The sequence below is a fragment of the Thamnophis sirtalis genome, unplaced genomic scaffold (assembly GCF_051295495.1).
Source record: "Thamnophis sirtalis isolate CommonGarterSnake01/CBP01778 unplaced genomic scaffold, rThaSir2_p1.2 scaffold_3, whole genome shotgun sequence".
Lineage (NCBI taxonomy): Eukaryota > Metazoa > Chordata > Lepidosauria > Squamata > Natricidae > Thamnophis > Thamnophis sirtalis.
In genome coordinates, this window is record NW_028261383.1 from 21,827,209 (window position 1) to 21,849,185 (window position 21,977).

General features: G+C 44.8%; 1 protein-coding gene and 1 pseudogene across 1 annotated transcript; both read right to left on the reverse strand.

Annotated features, from left to right (window-relative positions):
* Positions 1-4,039: 4,039 nt before the first annotated feature.
* On the reverse strand, positions 4,040-6,511 carry LOC148047521 (uncharacterized). Its single transcript, XM_087708075.1, has one exon. It carries the CDS (start codon positions 5,825-5,827, stop codon positions 4,040-4,042), a length of 1,788 nt encoding a protein of 595 aa, XP_087564201.1. The 5' UTR covers positions 5,828-6,511.
* A 454-nt stretch (positions 6,512-6,965) lies between these two features.
* Positions 6,966-21,451, reverse strand: LOC148047522 (uncharacterized; annotated as a pseudogene).
* Between the last annotated feature and the right edge of the window lie 526 nt (positions 21,452-21,977).

The window sequence follows — 21,977 nt, forward strand, 5'->3', positions numbered from 1 at the left end:
CTCCTTGTCTCCAGCTGGTTGCCTACCTGTTCCCTGCAGGGTATAAGAAGGCAGGGGAGTATCATGGGAAATGCTGAGGGAACAGTGATGGAGGCCACTGCCGGAGTGGCGGTGGATCTATCCCTAGTGGCAGTCCTTCCAGCGCAGGACGATGGGGTTTCCCAGTTAAGATATATGCCCCAAGACGTGTGAGGCCCGCTGACATGTACAGCTGGTCCATGCGGCATCTGTCCAGGACAGAGGACAAGAGATGGGACCCACCGGAGAATGGTGGTGGAGTTCATTGGCAGCTGGTGATTTGGGACCATGCTACTGACATCGAATCTGTCTGGCAGATATTTGACGCGGTGGCGGGAGAGTTGCCTGTCTGAAGGTGATGATGATGAGGGGTGGAGTTTTTCCACTGAGCCTGGCAGTCAAACAATGGTGCTGCTTTGGGAGCGGTTTGGTGAGGCCATTTTTGAGACATTGGTCCTGGCAGCGTGGGGAGTTGAAGGGTGGGAGGCAGTAGCCACACCGAGGGCCCTGTTGCAGTTCAGTCAAGCCAGTGGGTCCACCCACCCAGTTCTGCTTGGCCAGCCTGAAACTCCGGCTAGATGATGGCCATGGCAGATCTCAGGAGACCCAAGTGGTGAGGGGACCTGGGACCAGGCCCCTCCTTGACAGAGTTTGGCAGAAGCTCTGGCCAAAACCAAGGTGAGGCAACAAGACTTTTTAATAGTAGAAAACAATGGATGCCCCCTCGGCAGGGCAGCCCACCTCTGGCACGGCAGTGACCAGTGCCTAGGGGAGCTCATCAGATCCCATTGATTCCAGGGTGGCCTCTGGGCAAAGGTGGAATTCAGCCAGTTCGGATCAGTTTCGGCAAGCCAGTTGTTAAAATTCTCCGCGATTCAGTGAACCGGCTAATTCCATCATTGGCTGGTCCCACCACCACACATTTTTGGGGCCTGAAAAACAGCTAAAAATGCCCCCCAAAACCCTCTCAGAAACAGCCTGAAAAATGGCCTGCAAATGGCCCAAAAATTGGTCCAAAAAAAAAAGCCCTGAAAATGTCTACAAATGGCCAAAAACAGCGCAAAAAACCTCCGAGAAACAGGCTAAAAAAGAGCCAAAACCCACCCCAGAAAACAGCCTGGAAATGGTCCAGAAAACGGCCAAAAAAGTCCCAAAATACAGCCCACAAAATGGCTATGAACAGCCCAAAATGGGCCAAAAACCACCCTGGAAACAGCCTAAAAAACAGCCCCAAAATGGCCACAAAAAACTTCAAAAAAGGCCACAAAACACCTGAAAACATCCCCAAATATCCCCCAAAATACAATCTGACAACAGTCTGAAAATGGCCCATAAAGGGCTGGTAAATGGCCCACAAATTGTCCAAATATTTCCCCAAAAGCAGCCCTCAAAATGGCCCCAAACCAGCCTGTAAATAGCCCCCAAACACTCTAGAAACCGCCTAAAAACAACCCAAAAACTGGGCCAAAAAACAATCCATAACAGGCCAAAAATGGCCCAAATTACTACCTGACAACAGCCCAGAAAATGCCCCCAATGGGCCTGAAAAACAGCCAAAAACTGCCTCTATCTCTCTGTTCTCTACTTCCCCTTGCTCTGTTCCTCTGCCCTCTTTCCAGACCTTCCTTCTCTCCTTCCTCCCTTCTGCTTCCCTCTCTCCTGTCTCCTCTCTCTCGCTTTCCCTCTCTTTTTCTCCCTTCCAGTCTCTATTTTGCATGGTGTATTTCAGCATTTCAGCAAACCCCATTCAATATCAATGGGATTAATAATTATATTCAAAAAAACTATTTTTCTTATTACTAATTTTACATACCTTCTCCTTTTCAAGGTCTACCTATATACGAGTTCAATTGGTTTCCCCCCCCCCCCCAAGCCTCTTTTTTGGCCGAAATGTGAGAGGGATTCAGGTTTCCAGCTATCCCCATAATACTATTACATAGTTATACATCAGTAAGCACCAATATTTTTTAGGTCTCGTGTTGTAATTTTAAATATATTTTGTTAGGCGTATTTCCAAATTCCCCCTCCATTCTTTTTCTTTTTCTATCCCCTGGTAACTTTTCCAACTGATATTTTTCTAATCCTGTTGCAGCAGATTGTGGTTTGTAATCTACTTACGAAAGATCAGGACTTGAGACCACGAAGGAAGAGAAACAGGTTTATTGGATGCATCGAGTTCAGCGTGTTCACACACCAACATCTGAACTGGCCTGGCTACGCCCAGGGCAGTGATTTTATACCTTTAATCAAACTTCGTCAATCAGAGGGCGTTTAAAGAGGCGTATTCATACAAAACGTAAAAACCCCTGTCCAGAACAGGGAAGTACATCTTGGAAAAATACAAAAGCAGATATTCATACCAACAGTTTTCTGCAACTTCTCTATTCTATCTCTCCCCCGCGTATGGCTTCCTGTGCCCCTCCTTTACAGAGTCTTGCCACACTGTTCAGCCCTATTTGTAATATGAGGAAGTTAAAAGTCAACTTTGGGACTCCAGGGCACTGGAGTAAAAGGCCAAACTAAAATGAATCTATAAGGTCCATTCTATTAAGACCACCTAACCTGGCCAGCCACTGGTGGGTTTACCTGTGCAACCCATGCTGTATCATTCCCCCCTATTGAAACTTCACCCAATCCTAAGATTATTGTGTAGTTTCATAAATGGCAGGTTCCTCTCCATGAAGCATGAGCCCAACATATTTGCTCGAGCGTCCTTCTTCTGAGCGTCCCACCAGGGCCAGAACCTTTGCAGTGGCCCATTTCTCCATCAAGAGGGGTGAAACCCTGGCAATTTCGGGAACCAGGAGTTAGAAGTGGAGGTTAAATCAAAACCTTTCCATTCCTGCCCTGGGACATGAGTGAGTTGCCTTATTTCTGTGGTGAGCTGCTTAATGACACGTTCAGTCTCATCAATGTGAAGGCAGCAATTAAACAAGTTGAACTTCCCACAGACCCTCCTTCCCTTGCGTGGAGGTAATCAAGAGCCAATCGATTTTGGTACACTGCAGTACAGAGTTTGCCAGTGGCACTGGGGAGGATATTCAAAGATTTATCAATCCTCTCCCCAGCCAAGTCCAATACTGCCTGCAAATCATTTCACATTCCACCTAAACACAACCCCAAAACAAACAAAAACAGCACAAAAATGTCTCCAAAAACAGCCTGGAAATGGCCTGAAAAACTGATGGAAGCGTTTGGGATTATGAGCGCACAGAAATGAATCCCTTTGTGAGCCCGAGCTCTTCCCAAGAAGCTTCCATAGGGAGCACAGTCACTTCTTAAGAGATTCCTCGCCATGGTTTGAAACTGCTGGTTGGTTGGAGAAGGCTGAAGGAATTGCGGATTCTACAGATTTGGAGTGAACAGATTCGATGTGTGATGAACCGGACTTTGAAGGGAAGTTGGTTGTCGCTGGGAAATGGACTTGCCATATCCAACTGGAAAACTATTTGGACTGGACTGTGGTGAAAATGGAGAGACAACAGAGGTTTATGATTTTGAGGAATAAGACACAATAGTTGTTTTATTGTTCTCAGCCAAAATATTAAGAAAAAGTTTTATTCGTAAGAATCAAACAAAGATATTTCATCCCGGATAGATCATAGACAATGATTATGGTAAATAAAAAGCCATTCTGGACTTTATACAAATTAAATGCAAAACTAAATTGTTAATGCGATTTTAATTTTGCTGTTTATTCACCTGTTAACCACTTTGCCTCTCTGTGTAGTAGATTGATGAAAGTCAAATTGTTTGTAAATAGAGGCAGAACTTTATAAATTTTGGGCCTGCTTCACAAGGGGAGGTAAGTAATATTGGTCCGACATATGTATGAATACTCAAGGGGAGGGGATAGTATATGTAAATCTGTTTTTGCACATTTTTTTGCTTTCTTTTTAAACCTTGTGTCTATTTTTGCTTTGCTTTAAAAGCTTTGTGGGGGTTTGGGGAGTTTTATTTATATTAATTTCCCCCCAAAAGCCACAAGAAGCAAGTTCATGTGGGTGCTCTTTACCTATCTTTACGGTTTCTCTCCTGTGTGAGTCCTCTGGTGTACCACCAGCCGGGAATTACGACTGAAACTTTTCCCACAAACAGGACATTCAAAGGGTTTCTCTCCAGTGTGAGTCCTCTGGTGTGTCACTAGGTCGGAATTCCAACGGAAACTTTTCCCACAAAGAGAACATTCAAAGGGTTTCTCTCCCGTGTGTGACCTCTGGTGTACCACCAGCTGGAAATTGCGACTGAAACTTTTCCCACAAACAGGACATTCAAAGGGTTTCTCTCCTGTGTGAGTCCTCTGGTGTGTCACTAGGTGGGAATTCCCACTGAAACCTTTCCCACAAAGAGAACATTCAAAGGGTTTCTCTCCTGTGTGAGTCCTCTGGTGTCTCACCAGGTTGGACCTGTTACTGAAACCTTTCCCACAGTCAGGACATTCAAAGGGTTTCTCTCCTGTGTGAGTCCTCTGGTGTGACACTAATTCGGAATTCTGACTGAAACCTTTCCCACAGTCAGGACATTCAAAGGGTTTCTCTCCTGTGTGAGTCCTCTGGTGTCTCAACAGGGTGTACTTGTCACTAAAACCTTTCCCACAGTCAGGACATTCAAAGGGTTTCTCTCCTGTGTGTGTCCTCTGGTGTATCACTAGGTGGGACCTGTTACGGAAACCTTTCCCACAGTCAGGACATTCAAAGGGTTTCTCTCCTGTGTGAGTCCTCTGGTGCATCACCAGGTTGGACCTGTTACTGAAATCTTTCCCACAGTCAGGACATTCAAAAGGCTTCTCTCCTGTGTGAGTCCTCTGGTGTATCACTAGGCGGGAATTCTGACTGAAACCTTTCCCACAGTCAGGACATTCAAAGGGTTTCTCCCCTGTGTGAGTCCTCTGGTGTTGCACTAGGCTGGAACTGTTACTGAAACTTTTCCCACAATCAGGACATTTGAAAGGTTTCTCTCCTGTGTGAGTCCTCTGGTGTTGCACTAGGTCGGAATTCTGATTGAAACTTTTCCCACAGCCAGGACATTCGAAAGGTTTCTCTCCTGTGTGAATCCTCTGGTGCATCACCAGGCTGGAACTGTTACTGAAACTTTTCCCACAATCAGGACATTTGAAAGGTTTCTCTCCTGTGTGAGTCCTCTGGTGTCTCACTAGGCTGCAATTCTGACTGAAAGCTTTCCCACAGTCAGGACATTCGAAAGGTTTCTCTCCTGTGTGAGTCCTCTGGTGTGTCACCAGGCTGGAATTATAACTAAAACTTTTCCCACATATAGGACATTCAAAGGGTTTCTCTCCCATGTGAATCCTCTGGTGTACCACCAGAGGGGAGTTCCTGCTGAAACTTTTCCCACAAAAAGGACATTCAAATGGTTTCTCTCCTGTGTGAGTCCTCTGGTGCATCACCAGGTTGGACCTCTTACTGAAACTTTTCCCACAATCAGGACATTCGAAAGGTTTCTCTCCTGTGTGAGTCCTCTGGTGTGTCACCAGGCTGGAATTATTACTAAAACTTTTCCCACAAAGAGGACATTCAAAGGGTTTCTCTCCTGTGTGAGTCCTCTGGTGTTTCACTAGGTTGGACCTCTTACTGAAACTTTCCCCACAATCAGGACATTCGAAAAGTTTCTCTCCTGTGTGAGTCCTTTGGTGTATAACTAGGTAGGAATTGTGACTGAAACCTTTCCCACAGTCAGGACATTCAAAAGGTTTCTCTCCTGTGTGAGTCCTCTGGTGCATCACCAGGTTGGAATTCTTGCTGAAACATTTCCCACGATCACAACATTCATATGATTTCTTTTTTGTGTGCATCCTCTAATATATTACCAGGCTGGAGGTCAGACTGAAACTTTTCTCACAGTCAGGATTCTCCCTCGTGGGAGTTCTCCAATGTATCACTAAATTGCCAAGCTCACTTCCTTGGGAGCACATGTAGGGCTCCTCCCCTATGTGGGTCCTTCCATGAACCAACCACAAGGAGCAGTTCTGACTAAAGCTTTGGCCACATTAATATTGGTTTTCTCCAATGTGGACCATTTCGTGCACACTCAGTTGTGATTTGAAATACGAACTTTGCCCACAATAGCCACATCTGTGGACCTGCAAAAGGGGATCATGTGACCCTAGAACAGGGCAACTGTCATAAATGTGAGTTAGCTGCCAAGGATTCAAAGACAGATCATGTGACCATGGGGCTTCTGCAATAGTCATAAGTGTGCAAAATGTTCATCAGTCAGGTTTTTCAGTGGCACTGTCACTTTGAATAGTTACTAAATGAACTGTTATAAGTCGAGGACTACCTTTAATGTATCCTTGTTTTCTGCATATTCTACGTTTTCCAGTTCGAAATCTCTTTTTGATTACCTGCTGGGGAAGAAGGAGAATTTTGTGGGTTTCTGTAGGAGATGGAAATGTTTTGATCTCTGTCTTGCTTGATTTTCCTTTTTAACGTTGGTTTTTATTCTCAGTAGTCCGGAGATCTCTTATTGGCATCCTCTTTGCCTGTAAGAGTCAAAGAAATTGCTTATAAAATGGTTGCAGAAGATATACATATTAAAAAAAATACCATATACATTAAAGGTAAAAAGGAAATAGCCCACTAAAATAACCTTAGATTAATTATGCTTTATTTGACACATTGAAGAGCCAACAGTACAATTGCGGCCTCTGTGGCTGAGTTTAAAGGAGATAAAACCATCGAGAACTGCTTTGCTAGAAAGGATGGGAGCAGGCGAGAAGCCCAGAGGAACTTCCTCTTCTGAAACAGTCATGGGATGGATTTGCCGCCCCCCACCCACAGAACGGGCGAATATTTCTGTTTTCTCACTTGGAAGGCTGGCAAAGGAACCTCGTTTTCCCACTGCCGCAGCTGCTTCTCTCTCACCTCCAAAGAATCTATGCCCCCCCAACACACACACATCGCCCAATGCAGGTAGACACACCCTCCCCATCTAGCTGCTTTCTGTAGCCAGGACCAATGTTTCCTCTAATTTTTTTTCAGTGTGAGCAGAAAAGTATAGTGTTTGAGTGGCATATTTTCATGCCTGAGCACCTGAATTTTTTTCACAGATGTCACCTAAGACAACAACAAAATCAGTATTATTTGAAACTCAAAGTTATGTTTATTCAAGGTACCCGCTTAATTAAAAGTGTTATATAATATCAGTATCACTTAACAACGCTCCTGCTTAGCAACCAAAATTTTGGCTCAGAAAGTCTGGCATTTGAAGCACGCAAGTCTTAAAGCTGGAAATGGATCAACAACAGAGCTTTATGATTTTGCGGAATAAAACACAATAGTTGTTTTATTGTTCTCAACCGAAATATTAAGAAAAAGTTTTATTCGTAAGAATCAAACAAATATATTTCATCCCGGACAGATAACAAACAATGGTTATGGTAAATAAAAAGCCATTCTTGACTTTATAAATTAAATGCAAAACTAAATTGTTAATGCGATTTTAATTTTGCTGTTTATTCACCTGTTAACCACTTTGCCTCTCTGTGTAGTAGATTGATGAAAGTCAAATTGTTTGTAAATAGAAGTAGAACTTTATAAATCTTGGGCCTGCTTCACAAGGGGAGGTAACTAATATTGCTCCGACATACGTATGAATACTCAAGGGGAGGGGATAGTATATGTAAATCTGTTTTTGCACATTTTTTTGCATTCTTTTTAAACCTTGTCTAGTTTTGCTTTGCTTTTAAAGCTTTGTGGGGTTTTTGGGGAGTTTTATTTATATTAATTTCCCCCCAAAAGCCACAAGAAGCAAGTTCATGTGGTTGCTCTTTACCTATCTTCTAAACTGCCTCCAAATTCATGGAAACATTGCATTATAGGCTTGGGAGGGACATCGGAGGTCTTCTAGTCCAACCTGCCCTTCAAGGCAGGACACTTAAACCATCCCTCTCAATGGTCGTCCAGTCTACTCTTGAAAACTTCCAGTGACCCACAAAACAGGGAGGCAAACTATTCCACTGATTAATTGCTCTGACAATATATGTACGTACGTATGTACGTACGTACGTACATATGTGTATATATCTTCTAGGTTGGGCCTCATTTTATTAGCTTCCACCCATTACTTCTTATCCTGCCATCTGGTGCCCTAGAGGATAAGTCAATCTGCTCTTCTTTGTGTCAGATGCATAAGTACTTGAAGATAGCTATCTTGTCCCTCTTGGTTGCTCTTCTGTGCACATTTTCCAGTGTCTCAATGTTTTTATATCATGGTGACCAGGACTCAACTATGTATTCTAAGTGTTGTATTGTGTAAAGCAATTCTATATTTTCTTGTTGTCTTGACATTATTCCTCTCTTCATGCAACCTAGGACTACATTGGATGTTATTGGCAACTGCAGCACAATGCTGGCCAAGAGGAACTTGTCCACTTATCAGGCACCCCAGGGATACATGGCCTGCCCTTTTGGAGATCTCCCAGAGGCAGACACCATTTTCATTGCACCCGCAATATCTTAAAACAATCTATAAAGTGTTAAGGTAACTGTGATGCCTGGTAGGGTGGGAGTCAGGTCTAAGGACTGCAGGGATCCAGTAGAAGTGGAGATCCTCTTTGTGTTTGTGGTGGGGGGGAGGACTATGGAATCATGTGGGTTTCTCTCCTGTGTGAGTCCTCTGGTGTCTCAACAGGCTGGAGTTGTGACTGAAACATTTCCTACAGTCGGGACATTCAAAAGGTTTCTCTCCTGTATGAGTCCTCTGGTGTCGCAACAGGTTGAAATTCTGACTGAAACCGTTCCCCCAGTCAGGACATTCAAAGGGTTTCTCTCCTGTGTAAGTTCTTTGGTGTCTCAACAGGATGGACTTGTGACTGAAACCTTTCCCACAGTCAGGACATTCAAAGGGTTTTTCTCCTGTATGAGTCCTCTGGTGTTGCAAAAGGTCGAAATTCTGACTGAAACCTTTCCCACCGTCAGGACATTCAAAGGGTTTCTCTCAAGTGTGAGTTCTCTGGTGTCTCAACAGTTGGAATTCTTGCTAAAACACTTCAAGGAATCAGAACATTCATATGATTTCTTTTTTGTGTGCATCCTCTAATATATTACCAGGCTGGTGGGAGTTCTCCAATGTATCACCAAGTTGCCAAGCTCACTTCCTTGGGAGCACATGTGGGGGTCCTCCCTTATGTGGGTCTCTCCATGAACCAACCACAAGGAGCAGTTCTGACTAAAGCTTTGGCCACATTAATATTGCTGTTCTCCAATGTGGATCATTTCGTGTACACTCAGTTGTGATTTGAAATACGAACTTTGCCCACAATAGCCACATCTGTGGACCTGCAAAAGGGGATCATGTGACTGTAAAACAGGGCAACTGTCATAAATGTGAGTTAGCTGCCAAGGATTCAAAGACAGATCATGTGACCATGGGGCTTCTGCAATAGTCATAAGTGTGCAAAATGTTCATCAGTCAGGTTTTTCAGTGGCACTGTCACTTTGAATAGTTACTAAATGAACTGTTATAAGTCGAGGACTACCTGTAATGTATCCTTGTGTTCTGCATATTCTACGTTTTCCAGTTCGAAATCTCTTCTTGATTACCTGCTCGGGAAGTAGGAGAATTTTGTGGGTTTCTCTAGGAGATGGAAATGTTTTGATTTCTGGCTTGATTAACTTTCCTTTTTAACGCTTGTTATTCTCAGTTGTCGGGAGTTCTCTTATTGGCATCCTCTTTGCCTGTAAGATTCAAAGAAATTGCTTATAAAATGGTTGCAGAAGATATACATATTTTAAAAAAATACCATATACATTAAAGGTAAAAAGGAAATAGCCCACTAAAATAACCTTAGATTAATTATGATTTATTTGACACATTGAAGATTACAGAGACCCAAGTTCACATTTGTATGCAACCATGAAATTCTCTGGTTGACTTGGGTCAATACAAATTCTTAGAATAGCAATTATTGAATAGAATCGCTGTAATTAAGATGACTACAGTATATGACAGAATAATAGAGTGGGAAAGTACCTTAAAGGTCTTCTAGTCCACCCCTCTGCTCTACCATTTCAGAAGTGGCCGTCAAATCTCTTTTTGAAAGTTACAACACCCAAAACCTCTGAAGGCAAGCTATTCCATTGGTTGATTGCTGCAATCGGTAGGATTTTTTTAAAGTATATTTTTATTATTTTTAAATTTAAAACAATGCAGTACCGCAAAGTCAAAGTGAACATACATTCACATTATAAAGCCGTGTTGGGGGGAGATGCCATCTGTAGAACATCTTATAAAATTTTTCTTTATATGACGTAGCCAATGTTAGTTTCCGATTAAGTATCCAAAGTTTTTACCACTTAGCCAATTCCCCATTATAATCAAATTTTTTCACCCAGGCGACCATAGTTTCTTTGACATGTTCCTCCTCTAGCTTATGTTCCAAGAAAAATCTATATAACACTTTGATCAACCTGTTTTCTGTCTGCATCAAAGCTTTATCTAATATTGTGTAATCTTTGGTAATACCTTTCTTCTTCCTATCCTGTGCAAACCTTGGTTGTATCTGTAAATAAGACCACCATTCTACTTGGAATTTTCTTTTTAGTTATAGGTTGCATCTCTCTTTGGTTAGTTTCCATCCATCGTTTCTTTTGGTACTTTGGAAAATAAATGGACGTCTTTGTCTTCATAGGAGCCCCTCAAATATTGGAACACTGTTACCATGTCTCCTCTAGTCCTTCTTATTAGACTAGGCATGCCCAATTCCTATAACCATTCTTTGTACGTTTTAACCTCCAGCACCCTAATTAGCAAAAATACATTTTCTGTTTTAGACTTTACAAATACTTGTAAGTGATACTCCATTTAAACAATTGCAGATGGAGATCTCTGAGTTTATACCACAAGGGATGAAACCAAGAATTACATATAAATTATTCCAAGACACTAAGGAAAGAGGAGGTGGGTTTACCAGATTGCTGCTTCGATCCTTGGAAGAGGCGCCAGAGTCTCTCTGCGCGTCACTCTCCCCTCTCGTCTTCCGTGAGTGTTTCGCAAGAAGTTCCTCTGTGCTCCTTTTCCCCCATCCTTTCTAGCAATTCAGTACTCGATGGTTTTAACTCCTTTAAGATCAACTGGAGAGGCCGCAATTTCACTGTTGGCTCTTGAGTCACAGATGCTGCCATCTCCTGACAGGAGGCTGAAAAACAGGTTTGTCCTATCTAACAATGCCATTGGCCAGATCCTCTCACTGATTTTGTGCTATCAGTCATGTTCAGACTCCTAGCAACCTATATTTGCAGCTCAGCCAAGTAAAATATAATAAGTACTGAAAAACTGCCATCACTCTAGTCCTTCTCTCTGTTACCCAATTCCTACAACTGTTCATCGTCCTGTTCCCTACATGACTTTGTTCTTCTTCTCTGCACTCTTTCTGCATCCTAAACACTTTTGTATTCTGGTGACCAAAACTGGATGCAGGATTCAAAGTGTAGCCTTACTTCAGTAAAACACAATACTAACACTTAATATGATCTTGATACTATCCCTGTGATGCTGCAGAGGAGGACTGAATTGACTTTTTCGGCAATTACAGGGCACTGTGGTTGTTTCTAGGTCCCTGACACAATTTCTGCTCTTGAGCCAAGTACAACCTCTTCTATAGATGTGCATTTAGATTTTCTTGCCTAAGTATAAGTTCCTCACCACTGAATTGCATTTTACTGGAAAGGGCCCAGTGCTCACATCTGTCAAGATCCTTCTGTATCTTGGGCTTATCCTCTAAAGCAGTGAGGGCAGACCTTTTCAGGGACGTGACCCGGAGCAGAAGCTGCCAAGTGTGCATGCAAGCGCCGGGAAATGAACTTCTTGTTTTTGACACACGTATGTTCACCAGCCAGCTTGTCTTCCAGTTACTGGCGTGCATTTGTGCACAACAATCAGCTGCCCATTGCACATGCGGACAACGGAAACCAGAAGACCAGCTTTTCCAGTTTCCGGGACTGCCACACACGTTAAGAAAAGCTGATTGTCACAAGTGCACGTGTACCAGAAATCCAGAAGAAGAATGAGCGATGCTGCATGTGCCAGCCGACATGGTTCTGCATTCGCGCACGTGTGCTATAGGTTCGCTATCACTGGTTTAAAGCATTGGCTGTTCCCTGCAACTGGATGTCACCTGCAAATTTGATGAGTTCTCTTCCAATCTCTTCATCTAAGTCATGTTTGAACAAACTGGATATTCTAGCACTCAAGCTGCTGTCCCAAAGATGCTTTTCCAAACCCATGTTTTGCAGGAGTAGAGTTCCAAACTTTTACCACCAAGGTGTCAACAGAAATCCTGAGGACTGTGTGCTTCTCCCAAGCCTTGTCTTTCTGAGACTCCAAACATTAGGAGCTTCAGTGCAGTGTAAATTAGCAACCAAATAGAGGTGCCAACAGGTACAGAGATGAAAATAAGTAACAGCTGATTGAAACTTCCCTTAGCACCAAACAGATAAATATGTTGCTGCCAATCAAACAGGAAGGAAACACTGTACCTTATGCCGTTCCCTTGATTTTCAAGATCCCTCCTGAATCTGTTTTTGAAAAAATTATTGCAAATGCTGATAGCAGTTAGGAAAGAAGCTTACATGAAATGCCCTCAGTTAGGTTGGCATTGTGATGTAGAGCTTCGTTGTGGTGTCCCATGTCTCCTGTGCCTAATTCCATTTTAAACTTGGGGGACATGTAACTCTGTTGATGCAAAGGGGGTGTAGAAAGATAGCCCCCACCCTCTCTTAGAAAAATGAAATCTAGGAAATATTAAAAAGGCAGAATATGATACCTCCCTGGATGAGAAAAGGAGAAACAGCCCTCCACCTTTGTTAATAGCCCCAGAAAGACAAAAGACATCTCATCTGCAACACAAACGATCTTCAGCTCCAGGGTGATGGAATTGCCCAAAGCCCCTTCGTTACCACCACACAGCAACTCGACCCTGTTTTTCGGTCTCCTATCAAGAGATGGCAGCATTTGTAACAGGAAAGCCAACAGTACAATTGCGGCGTCTGAGGCTGAATTTAAAGGAGATAAAACCATCGAGTACTGCATGGCTAGAAAGGATGGGAGCAGGCGAGAAGCCCAGAGGAACTTCCTCTTCTGAAACAGTCACGGGGTGGATTTCAATTTTTGTAAAGCTAAAGGCTCTGTGGGCGTGGCTAGATGGGTCACTCACGCGCACTCAGTCATATGCCCCCCCCCACCTAGCCACACCCACAGAACCGGCGAATATTTCTGTTTTCTCAGCTGGAAGGCTGGCAAAGAAGCCTCGTTTTCCCGCTGCCGCAGCTGCTTCTCTCTCAGCGCCGAAAAATCCATGCCCCCCCCCTAATACACACACACATCGCACAAAGCAGGTAGACACTCCCTCCCCATCTAGCTGCTTTCTGTAGCCGGGACCAATGTTCCCTCTAATTTTTTTTCAGTGTGAGCAGAAAAGTATAGTGTTTGAGCGACATATTTTCATGCCTGAGCACCTGAATTTTTTTCACAGATGTCACCTAAGACAACAACAAAATCAGTATTATTTGAAACTCAAAGTTATGTTTATTCAAGGTACCCGCTTAATTAAAAGTGTTATATAATATCAGTATCACTTAACAACGCTCCTGCTTAGCAACCAAAATGTTGGCTCAGAAAGTCTGGCATTTGAAGCACGCAAGTCTTAAAGCTGTTGTTACAAGACCCTTGCACCTCTAACCCTTTAGGGGAAAACAACCCCAGGGGTCTTCAAACGTGACAGCTTTAAGACTTGTGGACTTCAACTCCCAGAATTCCTCCCTGAGAGGAATTATATATTTGGACTGTTTCATAGTTACATTAGAGAACTACATTGTTAGAACTTAGCACAAAAGATACCTTTTATCTATAAACCTGCTATTATCCCAGACCACTAAGGTCATTTGTCCCAATCTGTTTTACAAGATACAGCCGCGCACCTTAGAGGGAACAGTGGCCGAGACGCCTCTCAAGCATGCGCCAAAGCACAGCAAAGACTCGCAAAAGGACACGGCTTCTCTGCTGCACTACGGCTCCAGCCATCCCCTTGCCCTGTTATTCCTCCCCACCCCCACGAGAGGAGGAGGAGGAGGAGGGTCTCTGGAGCCTTAGCGCACGAGCGAAACAGCCCCGTACATCATTTCACACCACATCTGCGTGTAAGGCAGCCTTAGCTGCCCGCTTGCGCCCTCCGCGCTCGGCTTAGGAGCTGCGGGACACGGCAAGGCTGGGGCCTTAATGCAGGAGAGAAGCCACATTCTTTTGCGTCCTGCTAGGATCCTCCTTAAGCAAGCAGCCAGTGGCCCCGCTGGCGCCTTTGCTGCCCTTTGGCACTGGCTTAAGGGGGGGGGTCGTCTCCCTGCACCTGCGTGCACCCTCCCGGCTTTCCCACAGCGAGCCACCCCCTTGCGAGAGGAGGAGGGGGAGGAGGGCCGACTGAAAGGAAGTCTCCGCCACGGCTGCCAATCAATTTCCAAAAAAAGAGAGCACAGAGGACCTGTAACTGCCGGAACCCACCCCTGGTCCAAAGCTTTTCCGCCATTCTCAGCATCCAGAAGCTGCTGGGGAGGAGAGGGGCATACAGGACTCTTAAAACCAGATGTGAAGCAGCAGCAGCTAGCGATAACTTTGCAGATACTTTGTGCTGAGTTTTCAAGCCTGCATTAAAACACATCTCATGCCAAGAACTATGTCTTGCTGTTTTCTGGTGCGGGAGGCTTGGAACGTGACTGTACGTCAGTGTTCCCTCCTCCCCCTCCTTTTCTCCAGCTGTTTGCCTACCTGTTCCCTGCATGGTATAAGAAGGCAGGGGAGTATCCTGGGAAATGCTGAGGGAACAGTGATAGAGGCCACTGCCGGAGTGGCAGTGGACCTGTTCCTACTGGCAGTCCATCCCAGAAACAGGCCGAAAAAGAGCCAAAACCCACCCCAGAAAACAACCTGGAAATGGCCCAGAAAATGGCCAAACATCCCAAAATACAGCACACAAAATGGCTGTGAACAGCCCCAAAATGGGCCAAAAACCACCCTGGAAACACCCTGAAAAACAGCCCAAAATATCGCCCAAAATACAATCTGACAACAGTCTGAAAATGGGCCAAAATGGGCTAGTAAATGGCCCAGAAATTGTCCAAATATTGCCCAAAAAGCAGCCCCCAAAATGGCCCCAAACCAGCCCGTAAATGGCCTGAAAAATGGGCCAAAATACACCCCAGGAACTGCCTAAAAACAACCCCAAAATAAACAAAAACAGCACAAAAATGGCTCCAAAAAGAGCCTGGAAATGGCCTGAAAAACTGATGGAAGCGTTTGGGATTATGAGCACACAGAAACGAATCCCTTGGTGAGCCTGAGCTCTTCCCAAGAAGCTTCCATAGGGAGCACAGTCACTTCTTAAAAGATTCCTCGCCATGGTTTGGAAACTGCTGGTTGGCTGGAGAAGGCTGAAGGACATGTGGATTCTACAGATTTGGAGTGAACAGATTCGATGTGTGATGAACCAGACTTTGAAGTGAAGTTGGTTGTCGCTGGGAAATGGACTTGCCATATCCAACTGGAAAACTATTTGGACTGGACTGTGGTGAAAATGGATCAACAACATAGATTTATGATTTTGAGGAATAAAACACAATACTTGTTTTATTGTTCTCAACCAAAATATTAAGAAAAAGTTTTATTCGTAAGAATCAAACAAAGATATTTCATCCCGGACAGATAACAGACAATGATTATGGTAAATAAAAAGCCATTCTGGACTTTATACAAATTAAATGCAAAACTAAATTGTTAATGCTATTTTAATTTTGCTGTTTATTCACCTGTTAACCATTTTGCCTCTCTGTGTAGTAGATTGATGAAAGTCAAATTGTTTGTAAATAGAAGTAGAACTTTATAAATTCTGGGCCTGCTTCACAAGGGGAGGTAAGTAATATTGCTCCGACATACGTATGAATACTCAAGGGGAGGGGATAGTACCGTATTTTCACGACCAAAAGCCGCACCGGATTATAAGCCGCAGTATCAATTAACGTTAATTTTTCAAACTTTTTCCACATATATAAGCCGCACGTTTCCCGACGCTTCTGGACATCTGTTGCAGTCGCGAGGAGCGGCGCGAGGGTTCTTGGCGCTCAAGGGGGCCCCGGGGGCGGCTGGGAGAGGCGCACGGCCCGGCCCCCCCTCCCTGGACGCCGCAGCAGCAGCCTCAAGCGCACCGATCTCCGCGTTTTTCGCATCGGGGCATGCTCTTGCAGCACACCCCGATGCGAAAAACACCGAGATCGGTCAGCCCGGGGCCGCCACTGCGACATCCAGGGAGGAGAAACCAAACCGCGCGCCTCTCCCAACTGCCCCCGGGGCCCCCCGGAGCGCCAAGAACCCCCGCGCCGCTCCTCGCGACTGCAACAGATGTCCAGAAGCGGCTCCTGGGGCCAATGGGGACTGGACCTCCAGCTCGACAGCCCCTGTCGCCCCTGGACGTCCACCGCAGTTGTGAGGAGCCGAGGAGAGTGCGGAGAAGAGCGCGCGGCGGCCCCCGGCGCTCCGGGAAGCGGGAGAGGCGCGCGGCCCGGTCTCTCCTCCCTGGACGCCGCAGCAGCAGCCCCAAGCGCACCGATCCCCGTGCCCCTCGCATCGGGGCATGCTCTTGCAGCACACCCCAATGCGAAAAACACAGGGATTGGCGCGCCCGGGGCCGCCGTCGCGACGCCCAGGGAGGAGAAACCAAACCGCGCGCCTCTCCCGCCTCCCGGAGCGCCAAGAACCACCGCGCGCTCCCCCCCCCACTCTCCTCGGCTCCCCACAACCGCAACAGACGTCCAGAAGCGACAGGGGCCACCGAGCCGGAAATCCAATCCCCACCAGCCCCAAAAGCCGCCTCTGGACATCTATTGCAGTCGCGAGGAGCAAAGCAGCTGGGAGATCTTTTTCCACATATAAAGCGCACCGGGTTATAAGCCGCACTGCCGATTTTGGATCAAAATTTAGGATTTTTAGTGCGGCTTATAGTCGTGAAAATACGGTATGTGTAAATCGGTTTTTGCACATTTTTTTGCATTTTTTAAACCTTGTGTCTATTTTTGCTTTGCTTTTAAAGCTTTGTGGGGTTTTTGGGAGTTTTATTGATATTAATTTTCTGAATAATTTCCCCCCAAAAAAAATCCACAAGGAAGTTCATGTGGCTGCTCTTTACCTATCTTCTAAACTGCCTCCAAATTCATGGAAACGTTGCATTATAGGCTTGGAAGAGACCTTGGAGGTCTTCTGGTCCAACCTGCTCTTCAAGGCAGGGCACTTAACCATCCCTCTCAAATGGTCGTCCAGTGTACTCTTGAAAACCTCCAGTGACCCACAAAACCGGGAGGCAAACTATTCCACTGATTAATTGCTTCGACAAAAAAAAAATCTTCTAGTTTGGGCCTCATTTTAACTAGCTTCCGCCCATTACTTCTTATCCTGCCATCTGGTGCCCTAGAGGATAAGTCAATCTGCTCTTCTTTGTGTCAGATGCATAAGTACTTGAAGACAGCTATCTTGTCCCCCTTGGTTGCTCTTCTGTGCGCATTTTCCAGTGTCTCAACGTTTTTATATCATGGTGACCAGCACTCAACTATGTATTCTAAGTACGATATTGCGTAAAGCATTTCTATATTTTCTTGTTGTCTTGCATTATTCCTCTCTTGATGCAACCTAGGACTACATTGGCTGTTATTGGCAACTACAGCACAATGGTGGCCAAGAGGTACTTGTCCACTTATCAGGCACCCCAAGGATACACAGTCTGCCCTTTTGGAGATCCCCCAGAGGCAGACACCATTTTCATTGCACTCACAATTCCTTAAGACAGTCTACAAAGTGTTAAGGTAGCTGTGATGCCTGGTAGGGTGTGGGGGGGTGGGACTATGTAACCATGTGGGGAGCCTAAGGGTGATGACGGACCTATTGGGACCTGTGAGGAAGTGAAAGGGCTAGGAGGACCCAAGGGTGGGATTCTCCAAACTCTGAAGTAGCCACTGTTGAGCTTAACAATTTGCACATTCATGTGATGGCTTCATAAGGAAGAGCAAGCGGTGAGGGTAATTCAGCAAAATGATCAGCCAGTATTCAGATGAGGCTAATATTCAGTGTTCTCACCTACACTCTCAGCGGGAGTTCAGAACTGAAATTCAAACCTTCTCCAAACTCATCAACTTTTGCCTCATATATATTGAGTTGTATGCATTAAGGAAGGGGTTTCAAAGTCAAAGCCCAGGGTCAGATGCGGGCCACAGGGTGGTTAAATCCAGCCAGCAGGGCTGTCGTGAAAACAGCGGACTGGTCCATGGTGCCTCTGCCAGCATTTGCAAGGGCAGAGGATTTCAAGAGGCCACTGTACCTGAAAATGGAGCTTGAAATCCCATTTTTGTTGGCAAAGCACTTGGGCTTCCACAGGCACCCCCAACAGAAGTGACGTCAAGATAGCTATGCCCCCCTGTCCACTTCCACCAGAGCCCTCCACCCAGGTCAAACAGAACCATAATGCAGGCCTCAATGAATCTAGTTTGACAACCCTGCGATAAGGAGTCATTTTGGCCAAAAGTACTATCCACAGACTGGCCATTTGAAAGGCACTCCCATGTGAGTCCTCTGGTGTTTTACTAGGTTCGAATTGAAATGAAAACTTTTTCCTAAATAGGGCATTCCGTGTTTTTCATGTGACCTCCAGTGTATCACCATGTTAGAATTCTAACTGAAACTTTTGCCACAAAGAGGACAATGATACGGTTTCTCCTCTGTGTGTCCTCTGGTGTTTAATCAGACTGGAATTCTTGGTGAAACGTTTCCCACAGTCAGCACATTCAAAAGCATTTTCTCCTGTGTGTATCATCTGGTGATTTGTGAGCTGTAATTTTGTAATGAAACCTTTTCCACAGTCAAGACATTCAAAGGGTTTCTCTCCCGTGTGAGACCTCTGATGTTTCATTAAGCTAAATTCTGAGTTCTGAATTCTTTGCCACAAACAGTACACTCATACGGTTTCGCTCCTATATGGGTTTTCTCGTGACTCATGAGGTACAATTTTGTAATGAAACATTCCCCACAATATGGACAAGGATATGATTTCTCTCCTGTGCGAGTCCTCTGGTGTTGCACCAGGTGGAAATTGGAACTGAAACTTGTTCCACAAATCGGACACTCCTACAGTTTCTCTCCTGTGTGAGTCCTCTGGTGTGTCACTAGGTGGGAATTCCGACTGAAACTTTTCCCACAAAGAGGACATTCAAAGGATTTCTCTCCTGTGTGAGTCCTCTGGTGACTCAACAGGGTGTACTTGTCACTGAAATCTTTCCCACAGTCAGGACATTCAAAGGGTTTCTCTCCTGTGTGAGTCCTCTGATGTGTCACTAATTGGGAATTCCAAGGGAAACCTCTCCCACAATCAGGACATTCAAAGGGTTTCTCTCCTTTGTGAATCCTCTGGTGTGTCACTAGGTAGGAATTCTGACTGAAACTTTTCCCACAGTCAGGACATTCAAAGGGTTTCTCTTCTGCGTGAGTCCTCTCGTGTATCACTAATTGGGAATTCCAACTGAAACCTTTCCCACAATCAGGACATTCAAAGGGTTTCTCTCCTGTGTGAATCCTCTGGTGTGTCACTAGGTAGGAATTCCGACTGAAACTTTTCCCACAGTCAGAACATTCAAAGGGTTTCTCTTCTGCGTGAGTCCTCTGATGGTGCACTAGGTAGGAACTCTGATTGAAACATTTCCCACAAACAGGACATTCAAAGGGTTTCTCTCCTGTGTGAGTCCTCTGGTGTTGCACTAGGTGGGAATTCTGACTGAAACATTTCCCACAGTCAGTTAGTTTCCCTTTAGTTTCCAATTACGTATCCAAAGTTTTTCCCACTTAGCCAATTCCACATAATAACCAAATATTTTCACCCAGGGGACATGTTCCTCCTCTAGCTTATATTCCAACCAAAATCTATGTAACACTTTGATCGATCTCTTTTCTGTCTGTATCAAAGGTTTATCTAACATTGTGTAATCTTTGGTAATACGTTCCTTTTTTCTATCCTGTGCAAACCTTGGTTGTACCTGTAAATAAGACCACCATTCTACTTGGAATTTTCTATTTAGTTACAGGTTGTATCTCTCTTTGGTTAGTTTACATCCTTTTGGTACTTTGGAAAATAAATAGTCGCCTTTGTCTTCATAGGAGCCCCTCAAATATTGGAACATTGTTGTCATGTCTCCCTTAGTCCTTCTCATTAGACTAGACATGCCCAATTCCTATAACCATTCTTTGTACGTTTCAACTTCCAGCACCCTAATTACCAAAAATACATTTTCTGTTTTAGACTTTACAAATACTTTTAAGTGATACTCCATTTAAACAATTGCAGATGGAGATCTCTGAGTTTATATTACAAGGTGTTGAATTATTACATATAAATTATTCCAAGACGCTAAGGAAAGAGGAGGTTGGTTTACCAGATTGCTGCTTCGATCCTTGGAATCCTTGGATCTCTGCGCGTCACTCTCCCCTCTCGTCTTCCGTGAGTGTTTCGGGAGAAGTTCCTCTGTGCTTCTTTTTTCCCATTCTTTCTAGCAATTCAGTACTCGATGGTTTTAACTCCTTTAAGGTCAACTGGAGGGGCCGCAATTTTACTGTTGGCTCTTCAGTCACAGATGCTGCCATCTCCTGACAGGAGGCTGAAAAATAGGCTTGTCCTATCTAACTATGGCATTGGCCAGATCCTCTCACTGATTATGTGCTATCAGTCATGTTCAGACTCCTAGCAACCTGTATTTGTACCTGAGTCAAGAGAAATATAATAAGTACTGAAAAACTGCTATCACATCACTCCGCTCCTTGTCTCTGTTACCCAAATCCTACAACTGTTCATCGTATGTTTTACCCTCCAGTCCCCTACATGACTTTGTTCTTCTTCTCTGCACTCTTTCTGCAGCCTAAACACTTTTGTATTCTGGTGACCAAAACTGGATGCAGGATTCAAAGTGTAGCCTTACTACAGTATAACACAGTACTAACCCTTTATATGATCTTGATACTATCCCTGTGATGTTGCAGAGGAGGACTGAATTGACTTTTTCGGCAATTACAGCGCACTGTGATTGTTTCTAGGTCCCAGACACAATTTCTGCTCTTGAGCCAAGTACAACCTCTTCCATAGATGTGCATTTAGATTTTCTTGCCTAAGTGTTAGTTTCTCACCACTGAATTGCATTTTACTGGAAAGGGCCCAGTGCTCACATGTGTCAAGATCCTTCTGTATCTTGGGCTTATCCTCTAAAGCAGTGAGGGCAGACCTTTTCAGGGACGTGACCCGGAACAGAAGGTGCCAAGTGGGCATACAAGCACTGGGAAATGAACTTCCTGTTTCTGACACACGCATGTGCACCAGCCAGCTTTTCTTCTGGTTACTGGCGTGCATTCATGCACAACAATAGCAATAGCAATAGCAATAGCAGTAGACTTATATACCGCTTCATAGGGCTTTCAGCCCTCTCTAAGCGGTTTACAGAGAGTCAGCATATTGCCCCCAACAATCTGGGCCCTCATTTTACCCACCTCGGAAGGATGGAAGGCTGAGTCAACCCTGAGCCGGTGAGATTTGAACCGCTGAACTGCTGATCTAGCAGTAGCCTGCAGTGCTGCATTTAACCACTGCGCCAATCATCTGGCCATTGCACATGCCACAATAGAAACCAGAAGACCAGCACTTCCAGTTTCCGGAACTGCCACACACGTTAAGAAAAGCTTATTGACACAAGTGCACGTGTGCCAGAAATCCAGAAGAGGAATGGGGGATGCTGTATGTGCCAGCTGACATGGTTCTGCATTTGCACATGTGCTATAGGTTCGCCATCACTGGTTTGAAGCATTGGCTGTTCCCTGCAACTGAATGTCACCTGCAAATTTGATGAGTTCTCTTCCAATCTCTTCATCTAAGTCATGTT

Bases quoted from the DNA above. Each gene is read 5' to 3' on its own strand.
- LOC148047521 (XM_087708075.1), bottom strand. From the start codon at position 5,827: ATGCACACAAAAAAGAAATCATATGAATGTTGTGATCGTGGGAAATGT.